Source organism: Cucurbita moschata, unplaced genomic scaffold (genome assembly GCF_002738365.1).
Source record: "Cucurbita moschata cultivar Rifu unplaced genomic scaffold, Cmos_1.0 Cmo_Scf00051, whole genome shotgun sequence".
NCBI lineage: Eukaryota > Viridiplantae > Streptophyta > Magnoliopsida > Cucurbitales > Cucurbitaceae > Cucurbita > Cucurbita moschata.
The window spans coordinates 1,528,492-1,546,430 of record NW_019268567.1 but is presented as its reverse complement, the minus strand read 5'-3'; the positions used below and the strand labels follow the sequence as shown (position 1 = coordinate 1,546,430).

At 36.2% G+C, this 17,939-nt stretch overlaps 4 protein-coding genes and 1 long non-coding RNA gene across 7 annotated transcripts; 2 read left to right on the top strand and 3 right to left on the bottom strand.

Moving 5' to 3' along the window:
• The first annotated feature begins 2,695 nt into the window (after positions 1–2,695).
• Positions 2,696–3,558, top strand: LOC111436034 (methyl-CpG-binding domain-containing protein 10-like). The gene is made up of 2 exons (XM_023073700.1): positions 2,696–3,238; positions 3,319–3,558. Exons 1-2 carry the CDS (start codon positions 2,751–2,753, stop codon positions 3,488–3,490), a joined length of 660 nt encoding a protein of 219 aa, XP_022929468.1. The 5' UTR covers positions 2,696–2,750; the 3' UTR covers positions 3,491–3,558.
• Positions 3,559–4,343: 785 nt separating this feature from the next.
• On the bottom strand, positions 4,344–4,910 carry LOC111435911 (zinc-finger homeodomain protein 6-like). The gene is made up of 2 exons (XM_023073511.1): positions 4,604–4,910; positions 4,344–4,516 (listed from the first exon to the last, which is right to left on the bottom strand). The coding sequence occupies exons 1-2, from the start codon at positions 4,908–4,910 to the stop codon at positions 4,344–4,346; spliced, it is 480 nt and encodes a 159-aa protein (XP_022929279.1).
• Positions 4,911–5,906: 996 nt separating this feature from the next.
• Positions 5,907–9,110, top strand: LOC111435967. 3 transcript variants are annotated; one of them, XR_002709163.1, is made up of 4 exons: positions 5,907–6,079; positions 6,160–6,209; positions 6,497–6,640; positions 8,670–9,110. It is a non-coding gene; the product is annotated as an uncharacterized LOC111435967 (long non-coding RNA). The 3 variants fall into 3 exon arrangements; XR_002709162.1 differs by having other exon boundaries at positions 6,160–6,640; XR_002709164.1 differs by having other exon boundaries at positions 6,160–6,640; positions 8,656–9,110.
• Positions 8,555–11,834, bottom strand: LOC111435965 (monoacylglycerol lipase ABHD6-like). The gene is made up of 5 exons (XM_023073605.1): positions 11,424–11,834; positions 10,942–11,352; positions 9,144–9,233; positions 8,991–9,058; positions 8,555–8,902 (listed from the first exon to the last, which is right to left on the bottom strand). Exons 1-5 carry the CDS (start codon positions 11,661–11,663, stop codon positions 8,767–8,769), a joined length of 945 nt encoding a protein of 314 aa, XP_022929373.1. The 5' UTR covers positions 11,664–11,834; the 3' UTR covers positions 8,555–8,766.
• A 1,683-nt stretch (positions 11,835–13,517) lies between these two features.
• Positions 13,518–17,099, bottom strand: LOC111435966 (maf-like protein DDB_G0281937). The gene is made up of 9 exons (XM_023073606.1): positions 16,969–17,099; positions 16,586–16,657; positions 16,435–16,509; positions 15,671–15,757; positions 15,237–15,306; positions 15,049–15,140; positions 14,901–14,942; positions 14,726–14,806; positions 13,518–13,815 (listed from the first exon to the last, which is right to left on the bottom strand). Exons 1-9 carry the CDS (start codon positions 16,993–16,995, stop codon positions 13,744–13,746), a joined length of 618 nt encoding a protein of 205 aa, XP_022929374.1. The 5' UTR covers positions 16,996–17,099; the 3' UTR covers positions 13,518–13,743.
• Between the last annotated feature and the right edge of the window lie 840 nt (positions 17,100–17,939).

The following is a 17,939-nucleotide window of genomic DNA, read 5'->3' as shown; positions in this document are numbered from 1 at the left end:
CACCCCTTAGTCTCGAGCGTTTGAACTAATCTCAGCCTCTCGAACTCTTCATGGCAGCTAGTCTTAGATTGAGTCCTAAGAGGATTGAAAAATCGTTCGAGAAATTGGAAGACATAAAGAGGGCTTTCGTAAAAAGTCTCATTCCAATAGAAAGAGTATTCTTTGATTATAAACCATAATCATTCTCTAAACTAGTCGACGTGGGACTTTTATCATCCAACAGATAAGTCTGGACGGTTTCAAAATGGGTTTAAAATTGGGTGATTTTGAAATTACATTTAAATAGACCCAACTGGCGGAACCCCACGTTGGTAATGGCCACCACCTGTTTGTATTAATGTCTCAACCAACTTCCCCCTTTATTTCCCCTTCATCATTCAATCTCCACGCCCACCATTGCTGCCTTCAATGGCGTCCTAACGCTTCTCCCCCTGTCACTTCTTCAGCCTCCTCCTGTTGGGCAGGCAAAGCACAACAAGGCGTACGCGCGGGCATTGACCTTATACGATAAGGACAATCTCGAGCAGTGGCCAAATGTTACTGATGTCGGTAGAAGAGATTAAAGGTATATTTGGATTGACTTTTTAAAGCATACGAACACTTAAGAAGTCATTTAAAACATGGTTAAATAGACGATATTAGATACTCGTCTATCATGTCGGCCACGTAGAGACTGGCACAGACCTATTTCCATGCACAGCATGTGCCAATTGATTGCTCCTTTTGTGACTTGTGTTTGTAATGTGCTTTTATGCTTTTGAGTGCCATAATATTACCTAAATTCTTTAATGATTTCAAAAATTAAATTTGTGATTTAAATGTCGTGTCCCGTCTTTTTTAGTTTAATAATATGTAGCGAAGAGATTCAAATCTCTTATCTTTTGGTTCATGTGAGATTCCACATCGGTCGGAGAGAGGAACAAAACATTCCGTATGAGGTTAGGTGTGGAAACCTCTCCCTAACATACGCGTTTTAAAATCGCAAGGCTGATGACGATATATAACGGGTCAAAATAGACAATATCTGCTAACAGTGGGCTTAGGAATGTTACAAATGGTATCAGAGCCCGACGCCCGGCTGTGTGCCAACGAGGACGCTAACCCCAAAGGGAAAGAATTGTGAGATCCCACATCGGTTGGAGATGAGAACGAAACATTCTTTATAAAAACGTGAAAATCTCTCTCTAACAGACACGTTTTGAAATCGTGAGCATGATGATGATATATAACAGGCCAAAGTGGACAATATCTGGTCGATGTGGATTTAGGCTATCGAATAAGGCTCATGTTCACATGTCGAGTACAATTTCTCTTAAGAAAAAATATAAATTCGGTATAGGATTAAAATTGAAATTCTTAAAATATTAGAAATCAAATAATATATTTAATTTTGACATTTTTTCTAAAAAAAATTCTAATGTAATTATGAAGCACAAAACTGCTAAATTAATAATGAGAATTTGATATATATATTGATTATAAAGGATATCATAAATTAAGAGAATGTGATTTTTTATTATACGAAAAACTTACATATAAATTACGAGCAGTAAATTAGTTTTTAACCACGATGGTAATTTGTTTTGTTATGGTTAATAAACTAACACACATTATCTTTTAATTTAGCTTTTCCATATTCCTTATTTTTTCTCTCATTTATAATATACTAAGTTTGAATAATACGTTTAAATTTTGAACAAAAAAAAATATCTTTAAATTTTTTTAAAATAAAAAATATATATATCCTATCTGTAAGTACTATGGTTTAAAAACACTCGTAATATATGAGGTGTTGATACATGATTTGTCTGACAATAAATTTTTTTTTTTTACTTTTATTTGTTAACTTTTTTTTTTCCGCTTGTTTGATATTCAAATAACTTTACAAACAAAATTGATTATGGAGTGATAATAAACATACAACATAAACAATATAGAATTGTGTCGAAACTCAGCCCTAAGCTAAAAAAAAAAACACAAATGCTCTTTTTATTACCTGTTTCAAATCAAGTTCCATGAGGCATTTAGTTATGACTTTCATACTTGACCATCATTAACAACGGTGTGAATGTAAATAAAATGTCTTAAAATACATTAATAAAATATCAATTTGTAACCGTAAAACAAATAAATGAAGCTTTATTATGACATGAACTATAATATCTTATGATAATTTGAACAATATTTTACATGATTAGAATGACGTTACAATGACTAAGAGTGGAGGGATGTAGATATCGAGCTTCCTTGGTCGACCCACGACTTGGACACATTGGGTTCGGCTTAAATGTCAATGGACCATAGGGCTCGTTCCAGTCCGAGTCCATATGTAACTTCAAAAAAAATATATATATTTAAAAATAAATAAATTTTAGCTAAATAAAAAAAAAATGGTATTTTAATGGCTAACCAGATTTTGTGGAATAAAAACTCAAGAAACAAGCGCACCCACAAAAAATATAAAATATTAAATCACGAGAAAGGTGGGCCCATCTTTGACCAACACGTGTCATCCTAGTATCCACGTACGCCCCCAAAGACCGCACGAGGTTGATAACCGCCACGTCCGATACAAACAAACCACGTAAGCGATCCCCCAACAGCTTCATTGTACGGAAAACTCCCAACCGTCTCGCCCACCGCCTACTTATAAGCCCAATCCCACCTCGTCAAAATACAAAGCGATTGCATTCGATTAAGTGTATTTCTGTGGCCGGAATCGGAATCGGAGTTACACGTATTTAAGAACAATGGCAAGGAGAATGAAGTCGTTGGCGGCGGTTTTGTGGGTGGTGGTGGTTCTGTTGGTGGCGGAGAGAAGCAGGGGATGGGCTGAAGAAACAAAGGACAATGTAGCCGAAGCTGCTTCCAACGCAAAGGACAATGTAGCCGAAGCTGCTTCCAGCGCAAAGGAAAGCGTATCCGAAGCTGCTGAAAAAGCGAAGCTTGGTGAGAAAGCCGAAGCCGTAAAGGAAGGGGCTTCAGAAGCTTATTCAAATACAAAGGAAAGCGTAGCTGAAGCGGCTGAGAAAGCGAAGCTTGGTGAAAAAGCCGAAGCCGTAAAGGAAGGGGCTTCAGAAGCTTATTCAAGTGCGAAGGAAAACGTAGCTGAAGCGGCTGAAGAAGCGAAGCTTGGTGAGAAAGCTGAAGCCGTGAAGAAAGGGGCTTCCGAAGCTTATAACGACGCTAAGGACAAGGCTGGGTCTTGGTCCAATTGGGCATACAACAAGCTTTCCAAGTAAGTTTACGTATTATTAAAATCTCCGAACACAAAAAAAAAAAAAAAAAAAAATGACGGCGTGATATTTGTTTGGTCAGGGGATTCGGGTTTAAAGATGAAGAAGTGAAGGAGACAGCCCCCGCCAAGGCGGAGAAAGCAGACGAAGCCACACCGAAAGGCGGAGAAGCGGCGAAGGAAGTGGCCGGCGAGACGCCCAAACACGAGCACGAGCATAATCCGGCGGAGAAGGAGAAGACCACCGAGCTCTGAGCTAACACATGGATTTTTGCCCTTTATTTTAAATAAATCGAGATTTTGATTTTTTTTTCTTTCCATTTTAGACTCTTGAATAAAATATTCCCTTTATGATTATGATTTTGATTTGTGGGTACGTGAGTCTTATCTATTGATCCTTAATTTTAAGGGATAATTTTTGGAAAATTCTTTACTACCCACAAATAGAAATTATGAGTATGGTATGTCTCGATGATGATTAGTGTTTACTACTCTCGATGATGATTAGTGTTTACTACTCTCGATGATGATTAGTGTTTACTACTCTCGATGATGATTAGTGTTTACTACTCTCGATGATGATTAGTGTTTTATTGAACAACCTTCAACAAAAGGTTGTTCTTGTACCAAAAAATTAGCCGATATGAGACTTTCATCCTCCAACCCCTCCCTTTGAATAAAGTACGCCTCATCTTAATTGGCATGACTAAGTTTAGGGTAAAACTCAACAAACACGACTCTCCACCGATATTGTCCATTTTGAGCATAAACTCTCATGCTTTTACTTTGAGCTTCCTCAAAAAGCCTCACATCAAAGGAAAGAGTATTATTTGTTTATGTACCCATCGTATTCTCAATGCATAAACCAAATAAAAAAAAAATGATATTTATGAACCAAAACTCTTATAATGAGATTTATGAATCAAAATGACCATGAATATATTCCACAATTATTAAAGTAGCTAGAATCAACATCGACCAAATGCAAAGGATAAAAATCCAATATTTTCCCCAAAAAACGGGAAGAAATGACGAGCAAGATCAGAAAAGTGGAAAGAAACTTGAAAAATCGGTCTTTTTACGCCAATTTCGCTGCAAAATTGATGAACTAGTGGCTCATCATTTTACCCTTCTCTTCTAAGCTGAACTGCGTCCTCACCCGCTTCTTTGCCTTCCCCGACGCTTCTCCGCCGTCGCTTGACGACTCCGCCGGGCCTTCCGCCGAACCGCCGAACGCCATCATCACCGGACCAGCGAAACTCCGCCGTTCTGTCCTCTTACCTGTATTATAGTTAAATAAAACATAATTTGCCTTTCCATTATTAGATCTCAATATATAATAATAATAATAATAATAATTAAACATACCGTAACTCACGACCTTAATCCGGCCGTTATCCACCACCTCCACTACTCTCCGGTGGAAACTCCGGTGACATTCGCAGGCGGCGCACTTGAACCCATCAGGAGTACCATCTTCCCCACTGGGCATGAACTCTCCGCACCCATCGAGCACGTGCCCGCCGCTCTTCACGGCGTAGTTCCTCAAACATTCACGGTAGCGAACCGGAGACGACGGCGCAGGGGGTGGCGCCGCCGGATCTGGGTTCGGAGGAGGGTGATCTCGTCTGGGTCTAAGGGAATAATGAACGGTTTGATGGTCTCCTAATTCCATTTTGAAACGGTTCTGATTTGGTCCAAGGAGGGTTTGGTTTTGGTTTACCCTTTTTTTTTATTAAACTAATGAGATCTACTAATTTAAATATAATATCTTGTAAGATCTTTCTAGCTCTAGTTTTCATATCCCAAATACTTATTATATATATATATATATATATATATTAAAAAGCCACCGAGCCAGTTGAGCATTGTCCAAGCCTTCAGTACGTTCCTCCGTTCGAGCAATAGAGCCCGTCGAACAATCCCCTCGTTCAAAGATACTATCTCTCGTGGCCTTGGCTTCTAGGGTCTCGACTCTAGTCATTAATCCAAGGATAGACATTGTTTCAAGGTGGCGTGCCATCTCGTTGAACCTATCGACTTTAGCCGACATCTCATTCATGCGAGATTCCAAAAGTCCCATTCAATCGAAACGATACCCAGAACTCCCATCAATAAAAAAAATTGAACCTCCTGCTGTACAAAAGAAACTTTGTAGCTGAATACAACCGTTTCTTTCCTCCCCACATCGATAGAAGTAGATAAACGGGAATTAATTCTAACTCCCACATGGTAAAAAATAGTAAAAAGTCTCGAGCAGAAAATGATCCTATTTGATTGCTATACATTGCTAACATTAGAAAATGGAATAATCGAGAATCTCGAGTTATTGGCCAAGCCGCTAAAGTAGCTAAAGTGGTGAATTTTGCTCATGTAGAGTAACTGTTGTTCGATTTTAGCTAATTGATCAGTCTGGGACTTGCCCAATTGTTTCTTGGTGGGCATACCTACATAGCTCTGATACCACTTGTCACAATCGTACTTTGATCGCAACAGACTTGTGATTGTGCGACACCCACTTTAATATTTATATAAATATTTATTTATTTATAGGTAGAATATTAATGTGGATTATTTGATAAAATTAAATTATATTTTAGCTTTTGAAATGTTATTAAATTTCTTTTTTAATAAACATTATATATTAAAAATGGAAATCCGTGCCGTGCCGTGCCGACAAGTCGAAGAATCGAGTTCCGGAAGGAGCGAGCTATCCCGCCTCGGCTACAGGACAGCAATACGTGATATTTGGATGCGATAGCCAACGATTCTCGCCGACTATGATCCTGCTCGAGGTACCATGGTTATTCGTATCACGGCTACGCCATTTGGGAAGCAACTCAGGTGCTGGAAGCTACAATACACATTTATTTTTGACTGGATCGTTGATCAGTAGATTTGAGCATTTTTCTTTTCTTCTGCAGGAATATGTAAATGTTGAGGTCAAAGCGACGGTTAATAGCATCTATATCAGGTGTTTATGTTTCGTATTAGATTAGACTCGCGATCTTACGTTTATTTTTGAAGATTTGAGTTCTTGGATTTTCGATTTTATTGTATTTGTTTTCAAGAATTATAAGCTAGGTTAGGTTGATTGTTGCATTGCCTGAAGCTTTGGGAGGTTCGACGGATGAATGAATCCATTACGAATCGCATGTTTTCTCAGAGGAATCTTAGTTACTTGATGATTAATCAGATTCAATGATTTGCGACATTACTGAAGATTCTTCCATTATATGTTATTGTGTGTATTTGTTGTAGTGGATGAATGCTACAAGATGGGAGATGCGGCGAAACCATTTGGTAGAACTCTTTGATTTCTTTTGCAGGCGGGACATACTGCTTAAGCCAGTCCGGAAGAGGCAGAACAAGTGATTCATTGATGCATTCAGATGATTCGCACAGGTACAAATTTTGATTATGAGCAAGTCGGATTATTGCCTATTATTCCAATATAATTGCTTAGAACATCTTGAGTTACATAGAATTATAGAGAGATGGTTGAAAGAGCACCATCCAACTGGTTTTTTGTTCATGGAAAAGCTAAAATGGGGGAACTAGAAGACTAATGAAACTTATATCTCTTTTATCCCTGAGAAGTCAAATGCAACTACAATGGGGGAGTTTAGACTCTTTAGCCAAGAAGAACCCCTCTCCCCTTTCTTGTTCGCTTCTATAACTAATGTTTTCTGCAGCATTGTGGAAGTTTGTAAAGAAAAATGCATTATCGAAGGCTTTGAAATAGGTGGAGAGGGTCAAAGTTTCTACAGATGATACTATCTTGTTTTGCAAATATGAATCTGCTAAGCTAAAAATGTAATGACCCTAAGCCCACTGCTAACAGATATTGTCCTCTTTAGGCTTTTCCTTTTGGGCTTCCCACAAAGTTTTTAAAACGCGTTTGGTAGGGAGAGGTTTCTACATCCTTATAAAGAATACTTCATTCTCCTCCCTAATTGATGGATCTCACAATCCCACCCCGTTGGGGCCTAGTGTCATCGCTGACACTTTTTCTCCTCTCTAATCGATGTGAGACCTCACAATCCACCCTTCTTTGGGGCCCAGCATCTTCGCTTGCACTCATTCTCCTCTCCAATCGATGTGGGACCTCACAATCCACCCTCCTTTGGGGCCCAGCGTCCTCGTTGACTCTCTTGTTGGAAGTCTACAGTTGTAAGATAGAATCCCTCTCCAAGTCGTACCTGGGCTTGCCTCTTGGAGGAAAGCCGTCTGATGCATCCTTTTAGGATCCAGTTATTGATAGTCAGAAGTAAGCTTGTCAAGTTGGGAGGCTTTCCTTTTTCTAAGGGATTCAGCTTAGTAAATGCAGTACTCACAAGCACCCCTATTTATTACCTCTCCATGTTCGTATTGCGAGCAAGGCCAGCAAAAACCGAGACAAAATCATTAGAAATTTTCTATGAGAAGTAGCAAATAATGAAGGGGGTAGCTACCTAGTGAATTTGGTAAAAGTCATTGCTCCTTTGTCCTTGGGATGTCTCAGCATTGGCAACGTTGGAAAGAAAAATACTGCTATTTCAGTGGCTTTGGCATTACACATAAAAAGGAACTGCTCTATGGAAAAGCATTATTAGAAGGAAATATGATCACAAGTGCCCTTCATAGCTAATTTCTTTCCAAACTAAATGGATTTGGAAGGAACACAGCCCCAAGAAAGTACATTTTTTTTTTGTTCCAAGAAAGTACATTTTTTTTTGTTTGTTAGTTGGCTCATTGTAGTCTCAAAACCACGGACAGGGTTCAATGGACAAATTTCATGTGACAGCTCGAGTCCACCGCTAGTATATATTGTCCTCTTTGGGCTTTCCTTCATAGTTTTTAAAACGTGTCTGCTAGAGAGAGGTTTCCAAACTCTTATAAAGAATGTTTTGTTCTCCTCTCGATCCATGTTTTGTTTCCCTCTCCAACCAATGTGGGATCGAGAGGAGAACAAAACATTCTTTATAAGGGTGTAGAAACCTTTCCATAGTAGATGCATTTTAAAAACTTTGAGGAGAAGCCCTAAAGGAAAAATCCAAAGAGGACAATATCTGCTAGCGGTGGCTTTGGACTGTTACATCCCAACCGGGATTTATCAACAAATATTTGTCTGATGTGCAAAAAGGATTGAAGAAACTAGCAGCCACTTATTTCTCCACTATTTATTCACTTACAAAGCTTGGATTTTTATCCTAGAACGCCTAGGCGTAGCTTGGTGTCTTCCAAGAAGTAGTTGAAGACGGCCTTTCAGAATTAATCTCCGGTGGATGGCTCAAAGGCAGGGGTTGAGTAATGTGGTCAACCGTGGATACATCTTTCTTTTGGAAAAACATCATTGATTATGCAAAAAAAAAAAAAAAAAAAAAAAAGCTATTGTTTGATACTTTGATTAATAATAGAAATGACTACCATTGTACCAGTTTGAACGTTACAGGTTTAAGCATTTACCCTCGACAAAGAGGTCGGAGGCTTCGACCCTCCAACTCCACACGTTGAATCAAAAAAGAATAGAAAGGAAGCAATTTGGCATGTCATTTGTCTTGGGCATTTGAATGCAGGGTAGCAAGGAATTGCTTGAGACACCTATTGTAGACGCAAGGTCGTTCCAAGTGAACCAAGTGACCCGACTTCGGTATGCTTTGAAACGTTGCATTGTCGCCGAGGTCCCTACATTTAGCATTATTCGAAACAGAACTTAGGATTCAATTTCAAATGAATACTTAGTTAACTTTTAATGGAATGAAATGATACGTACTCTTGTAGTTTTCGGGCAAGCTCGACATTGAAAATCTGATCATTTAGGCCCCATAAAAGATGTATCTTCTGCAAAGAGATGGATGAAGAATCATAAGCAGTCTTCCAAGTGAAGGAATTAAAGTGGGGAGTGAAGATGGGAAGAAGAGAGTGCCTGAGGGAACTTAGGCACAGTGCTGTCTTTGTTACTCATAACTAAGCCTTCAAGCAGCTCTGCCCTGTCCTTCCTGTTATTGAACATCACCTGCAATTGTTCAAATATAAAGCTAATTTGTTAGCTGGGTTTAGGGGTATATAAGGTTCGGGTTGAATTGGGTTGAGGGATTTTTTTGGACCAACCCAAAAGTTCGGGTTGGTTGGATTGATAACAACCTAACCAGAAAAATTTCACAATGCAGCTCAATCCTCTATTTTTGGATGGTTCCAAAAAGAAAAGTTAAAAAATTTAATTGGTATCTCCCAAAATACTTAAACAATTACCATCTATAAACTTCTAGTTTTAAAGTATCAGATAAAAAGTATAAGATGGAGTTACTAGATGGCTTTATCTCCCGATTCTTGATTCTTTCGTTTTTGTTTGGTTAAATTACAACAAATTCTCTCAATCTTTAGCGTTTAAAAAATACTCTAGTTTTTCAAAAGTTACAATATTACCCTTGATGTTTCAAAACTATTCTTAGAGTAAAAACTTTTTAGAATTATATTTGTGGTCATCAACACATTAGCTCGATTTTTTTTTTGTTAAACATTCTAATAAATCTCTATTTTAATGAAGTTTTGAAATATTGGTAATAATTAAAATAAGTCGAGTCAAGAACACTCCAGAGCTCACTCACTTAACATGGGTGACATTTTTTTTAACAAAAAAAAAATCATAGATCTCTAACTTATTATATTATTATTATTATTTTTCCCCTCATAAAATTATGAAGAAAATAACACTCAATTAGGTAAAGTTAGGTCATCATGTAAGTAGGTCCCTCTTTTATAAATTATCCTTTCAATATATTAATTTATAAATATGGCTATGAATTTCAAATTAATTAGGTTAGAAGTAGGTTAGATAGTTGGTCAATAAATACAAAATATTTCAATTTTTTTCTTTTTTTTTTCTTCATTTTCAATTTGTTGGGGTTCCAACCTTCAAAAAAAAAAAAATAATAATAATAATAATAATAACTTATAAATAAAATATGGAAACAAAAATCAATTTTTTAAAACATGACAAAATGTATATTAATTTCAAATAATTCATTTTAAATTTTATTAGAACAATTTTTATTTAAAAAATTGTAATTTTATTTTAAATTTGAACGAGGCTTAACATTTACATTGTTGTAGATTTTTTTATTAAAGATTTATTGACAAAAGATTTTTCATGTATCTTAATTAAATTATAAAATATATATTTAATATGATATTAATAAAGAAAGTTTAATTTAGAGTAAAAAATTGATACCTTTTTCAAAGTTTAGTATACATTTTGAAATAATATTTTAACACATTTAAAAAAAAAACGGAAGAAAAATCATTTGAGTTTTTTAAAATTAGGCTTCTAAAATAAATTTAATATAAATTATAGAACATAAAAAAATACCATCATTATTATTATTATTATTATTTTGTTAAATTAAAATTTTAGCTCTAAAACTTTAAAGTTTATATTTATGAATTTCAATATTATAATTTAGTTTTGAATTTTATTATTCTTTTTTCAATCAATAAATCTAATAGACAAAAAAAAAAAAAAAATTAGAACTTAATTATAAAAAAAAATCTAATTTTATATCTAATAGTTTAATTAATTTTTAAAAATTTCTGACTTTTTTTTTATTAAAGTTAACAATTTTGTTCAATTAATTATAACTCGAAAAGTTGCAAAATAAATAAATAACTAATAAAGAAAAAAAAAATATATATATATATATATATATATATATATTTGTACGGACCTCAAGAAAGTCTTTATGAAGTCGATCAGGAAACCATAGCTTTTTATGGGCGGCGACGGAGAGGAGCGCTTTCAGGCCCTTCACCGACGTCGGAAGCAGCAGCTCAGAGGACGACCCAAACCCTAATCTCTGCAGCGTCTCGCCGCTGATCGAATCCGTCATCGCCAGAATCGAACCGGAAACCACCATAGCCTCCACCAGCTCAGGCCAGAGCTCCGCCAGTTTAAACGCTACCATCCCGCCGTAACTGAACCCGACCACCGTACATTTATCGACTCCAAGCTTTCTCAGCCCAGCCGCCAAACACTCGGCCTGAAACGTCGGTGACCGGTCCGATTTTTTGGTGATGGAGTCGCCGAAAAAGAGGAGGTCCGGGACGTAAACAGAGTATCGCTTAGAAAGGGCACCCACCTAAACAGAGTATCGGTGTTATTAAATTTGGATTAATTAATAAGTTGTTGGGTTTAGTGAGGATTCGATACCTGGAACTGCCAAGTGACGATTCCTTCTGCGGCAAAACCGTGAACCAGGACGACAACCGGCTTGGTCGGTTTTTGCGGCGGTTTGGGCGGTTGGGTTTTTTTGGGTTTGGAGAGAGTCTCGACGGGGACCCAGAAGTTCATGGTGGTGCCGGGCTCGATGTCGACGGAGTAAGGCACTACGCCGGCCATCTTCATTAGGGCGTGTAGCAGTGGGCGTTGGGCTGCAACCAAGTTCACCATGGCTAGTTGAATTCTGGAATAAGGTTGGAGGATTGAAGGCGAGGGGCTTAAATTTAAGTTGATTGGTTGGTTGGTTTAGTTTGGTGGGCGATTCCAACGCCCCTTATAGGTAAGCAAATATATATGGACTCTTCTATGGGCTTTGTATAAGGAATAATATATTACGGTTGGGTCGGTTGAATTAGTGACCTGTGTTGGATGATAAAAGTCCTACGTCCGCTAATTTAGGGAATGATCATGGGTTTATAACCAAGGAATACTATCTCTATTGGTACGAAGCCTTCTTGGAAGCTGAAAGCAAAGCCATGAGAATTATGATCAAAGTGGACAATATCATATCATTGTGGAGAGTCGTGTTTGTCTAAGAACGTGAATAACTCAATCTAATAATAATCTCTATTTTTTTAGTTGGGTTATCAATTAAATTATTTTTTAAAGAGTTATATTTATTAAATAACTAAAATATCAGAAAGTTCAAATATCAAACATTCACTAGCCATAACGCATTATTAATACCGATTACAAATGTCTAATGTTGTAAATCTTTATAATGATTTAAAAGTATGGTAGGATTGAATTGTAACCCATGAACCAACTTAAATTTTCAAAATTTCAAAAATTTACCAAACCCAACCTCGATGGTTTGAATTAGGTAGCCCAAGTTGATTAGGTTCTTGAGTCATTTGAACACCCCGACAAACAAAACACATTTATATACTATAGTTGTAATATGGATAGGATATTGCTCTCATTAATTTTTAGCCATGTCAACGTTTATTTGGAGGACATGAAGTTCAACAATAACAAAAATTATTTGAATACAGGGAGTAGATACTACGAGAGTATCTCATTCGTGTTTTTTGGTTTGTTGAACTCATTATCGAGGGGGGACTTTCTCGATCAATATCAAGGGTTAACTAGCTACCATACTTTATAAACAATACCAAGGATTAGCTAATGTGAAGGATAATAACTCTCAAGGTATTTCTACAATCATATAATATTGTTTACTGAGTATAAGCTCTCATAATTTTATTTTTATTAATTTTACTCAAAAAGTCGTACCATAAGAGATAATTGTCCTCATTTTGTTCTTTCAACAAACTCGACCTCATGCCCATACATATGGCGACATGCTTTTGCTGCCTCTCTTCAACTCCTCGATTTGGTTTATCATGATATTGTAGAGGTTGGAAATATGGTCTTTTTTACTTGCAAGCAAAAAAGAGAAAAGGAGGGAAAAAAAAAAAACGTCTTACCAAGTGTTATCTAAAGACGGGGTTCCTCGTCTCAAAACCAATTGATAATGAGAGTAACTATATATTTTATAACGATTGTGAAACTTCGCCACCTTTCCAATTTGGAATCCTCAATATGTTCTCTAAAGTTAGTATCCCTTTTGATTCACCATACGACAAAACATCATATGTTTGAATCTTTGTAACGTCGTTCTTGTTAAAATTCTGATACAATTAAATTTAAAATCACAATAATACCATACGAGAAAGAAGTCATTGAATTTAATCATATAAGAAAGAAGGAAAAAAAAAAATCACTCAAAGAATAACAAATAACTAGTACATGAAACTACATACTGAGAAAGAAGTGATATAACTTTAAACCATGAGCATAGCCTCATAGTTACGGCACGGTGTAGCACAGTTTGGTAGCGCGTTTGTTTTGGGTACAAAATGTCACGGGTTCAAATCTTGTCATCCCTACCTATTACTTATCTTCAGAACAGTGACGAGGATTCAATTGAGATCCATAAAAATGGAACATTAGTATACCGAACCCTTTTCTTGAAAGTTCAAATTTACGTTCTCTTGTCATAATTCATAAGAGTTAGCTTAACCCTTCTTACCAAAAGTACGGTATTTTGCTTTTCGTGAAACAAAATTACAAATTGTCAACATGTTTATCGAGATGTAAAAGATGAGTAATCGCGAGCATCAAAATCAGGACTATAACATCTATGTCCAAGATGAGCAGCCAACAAGAATAAGAATCTCAAACCTAATTTTCCGTGGTAACATGATGTAGCAAAAGGTAAAAAGTTCTTTTTTGTTACCTCAGCGAGCTATAAAGCATCATTCATGAGTTTCTCCGTAAGAGCTTTGGGAAGTCCCATCACTGTGTCAGTTGAACCTACCTGTTATACACTAAAATGTTTCAGGTTCTGATAGATAGATATGCATACACAAGGTTAAAGTCAAGGCCTAAAGTGTTAGGATCATCATTCACTTTACAGTGAAATCAAAGGATGTTAGTTGAAACTGAAGTGAGGAGAATGTGACTGCTCTTAATAGAAAATGTTTCACAAAGACCACATCCGTTTGAACTTCCAGATCAGAATTAGATTAGATATAGCGAACAAATGGTAAATATAAAGGGGAATAACAAGACATCCAGTTCCCAGGCATATTTGTATTTTCCTAAATATAGCTTCCAAAGGAAAAATAAACAAATGACTCGGTCCCAAGCAAGCCTGTTCAGTCGATTTTTTTCTAGAAAATACCACTTATCACATATTTTTGTTGATGGAAATAAGTGAAGGATGTACATTAAAATTAAAACGGTGAGATCCCACATTGGTTGGAGAAGGGAACGAAACGTTCCTTATAAGGATGTGGAAACTTTTCCCTAACATATGCGTTTTAAAATCTTGAATAGAAGTACAGAAAAGAAAGCCGAAAGAGGACAATATCTGCTAGTAGTGGGCTTGGGCTGTTACAAAAGCAGAACTTAAATGGAGCAGTCAGGCAGGCTAATTTTCTTTTGTAATTCTTTGTCTGAGTAAATGTTTTAGAACCTTGATGAGATGTTCGACTCCCCAAACTGAACATGTGTAATACGATATGAAAAGCTAAGTTAATGTTTCGACACGTGGGTTCGTTCATCCTAGGATATGAATTTATTATCATTCATTACACAAATCTAGATTTATGAAACCCTTTCAGGTCCATGAGTCAATCTGTACTCATTCTTTATATAGATTACAGACAACAAAACACAATGCTCGGATGTCTGCAAAAGCATATCAGTAGAGATATATTACTAACCACTGCCTCAACTAACGGCCAAGTCAGTGGATGTTCCAACATAAGACCTCCAGCTACTTTGAATGTAACGTCCTCTTCAATCTGATGCAATTTACCATCAATAAGACTTGAAAACAATGTAAATAAAAAGCATAACTATGGAAAAGATCCAAGTAGGCAATATTCCCACGTTTACCAGGGTATCTATAATCTCCTCTGGTATGTCATAGAAATAAACCTTCAGCAGAAAATTAGCCCAACGTTATTCAACTTGATCTCAAACCATGTATAAACGCTGTCCCTCGGTTAAGGAAGGATAAAATGTGAGTTGAAGGTTAGTATACCTCTGCCTCTTCCCATCCCCCTTTTCTTGTTCCTGTCTTGAGGTTTGTTATGAGTACAGAACCCACAACAGATGCATGACTACCAGAATAGCCTGCAGGTCGTTAAGTTGATCATTAGACATTCTTCAATTTTCACATCGTTCTACAGGAAGAAGTAATAAATGTTTGAAATCTGGAAGACAATTGACCTTTGATAAATTTTCGAGCTTCGTCTTTGTTCGATGGTTTCTCTCTAATTGTTCCTTCATAGACCACCACCTTAAAATCAATCAAATGCATTAGTTAAGACTTAAGAAACTTCTTAATAGGTTACTAGGCAATAAGAGACAATGTCAAAGAAAAACTGGATACCATAAAAAATAAAAATAAGTGCATCACGAATGGATATATATCCCTTGCACAACTGAAATTAGTAACTTGTTTGTTACCTAAGATGGATTTGGTACAACTTTTTGAAGCTTTTCAAAATGTTCTTACATAATTATAAGCGATTTTTGAGAATTCTAAAACTACTTGAAAGAATGAACACTTAATTGGCATTTTCGAAAAGTTATACTAAACTCACTCTAATATAATGCGAGTTAATGCAAATACTGAACGGGAAGAGGGAGTTAAAGCATACTGTGTCTGCAGTGAGTAACAGTGTTGCAGGTGCATCATTGTCCAGTTGAGCACCAGTGGCTAGAATTCTTGACATAATTGCATCTGCCTAAGAGAAATCAAGTGAAAACCATCAGATAGAAGCCCTTCTTTTGACCTTGTGAAAGACTAAAAGATATGAACATGTACTCCATAAGTAACCCCTCTCTTCCAAAGTTACAAGGGTTCCAATTGAGCATCTCATTGACAAAGTCCTTCGAAAAAAGAGCCTTATTCTGCAATTGATATGGTTACTATATAACCATAGCTTCAAGGACAAAAATATTCACAACAGATGAAAGTCCCGCAAGGAACTTTCTGTTAATTGCATAGTGCCTTGGATGTAATTAAAAGTAATTGTGCTTCTAAAGGAAATCAGTTTCGGGCTCAAACATGGGGTAAGTGTCGAATTCCTATCTACAGTCCCTTTTCCTTCAAATTGAGAATTCCTTAAGGTTCAGAGGATCAAGTTGAGTAACTTTGATGAAGGAATCGAGAGCTGAAACATCGTAGAACAGGCCATCCTGTTTACTTTCTAGTTACTAACTACCTCTTACAAATCAGGCTTGCTTGGCTCAACCACATTGAAAGGCTGCATGAACTATTAACTTCTCGACATGAATTACAAACGAGACTAAAGAAGTTGTTACTTTACTTCCAAGAACAATGCAAAAGATGAAATGGCAAGATATTAGAGCAAAGCCAAATGGTTCCCAAATTTACACTAGGAAAGTAAATAAGCCACACCTTTGCCTCAGCCAGAGCCACCACCAGTTCTTCAGGCCTTTCCTTCCTAATCGCTTTCTCATCAATGTCTGCCGTCTAACATAGAATAAGTCAAGTCAATCTTCCGATAACTAAACAAGGACGAAGAGGAATCCCCAATAAGAAAATTCACCATTATAGTGAACTCGTATCCCATCTCCGACAGAATACGCCGGCGAGCCATGGACGAAGAACCTAATATTATCTGCCAAAAATAACAACAAATGCACAAATTGGAATCGAAACAAATTTCGCCACAACCGACCTCGAAATACAGTAAAAGAAACAACAAATACAAATGATGAACACGAAAGCAGGTTCAAATTGCGGCAACATACTTCCCAAAAGTAACAATCATTTGATTAAGCCTAAGCGAACAACGCCGACGGAATAGTCTATAAATTTTTTATAGTGTAGAAACAATAGTGAACACACAATCTTGTAGCGGGAAATTTCAAACGGAGGTTCGTTCTTAAATTGCGAAAGACAAGCAAATGGTAAGGTAATAAAGCGAACCTGAAATGGAGATTTATCTGCGGCCATTTCTCTGCAATCTCAAGCTTCCTGGAATTGCGGCAGATAAGATTTCGAGCCTGAATCTCTAGAGAAAACCAATCCACGAAAACCGGAGCGAACTGCCTCTTGTTTTGTTTGTTTGTATTTTTTTTTTCTTTCCTTTCTTTCCTTTCTTTCACGTTAAAAAGCATAATTTTTTAAAGAGATAATCTATAAAGAGTTGACAGACGATTTTAGCCCATATATATTGATAGTAAAAATTTGTTTTAACTGTGTTAACCTTAATTTTAAAATTTACTACATTTTTTTTTAAGCCGGAGGACGATGTTTTTAAACCTTTTAAAAATAGTTGAAGAATATTAATGAATTGTTTTAATTAAAGTATATTTTTGAAACCCTTATATTTAAAAGTATTTTTATTAATTTAGCATTTCAGTCCCACCTAAATAAAATTCTCCGACCATGTAGGTTAAAGTAGGAAGGGATCCAACCACTTATTAGAATGATAATTAGTCTTTTATTTACGTATTTATATTCTCTAATGAGTAAATTGTAATCATTATATTCATAAGACCCGATGACTTGAACGATTTGGACTACCCAACCCAAACTATAAGGGTCGGGTTGTATTAGATTTTTTTAATAGTTCAAGTTAAAACTTTTGAAAACAAAAAATTCGATTCAGTTAGCGGTTTGAAACTTTTTTTTGTGGACGTTACCAACCAACCTAAAAATAGGGTTCACAGCTCGAGACAACCCTACCTTACTCTTAAGATTATTATAAATATTAAGAATATTTGACGTATGTACTAGACTATTATTAAAATTTGGACTATGACCGAACTTAACTCGGTCAAACTCTAAAGTAGAAAAAATAAAATTAAATAAAATAAAACAATAAACACATACCAAAAAGCAAAGAATATTATTATCATAAACATACCATTGTTAGATTGAACCAAAAAAAAAAA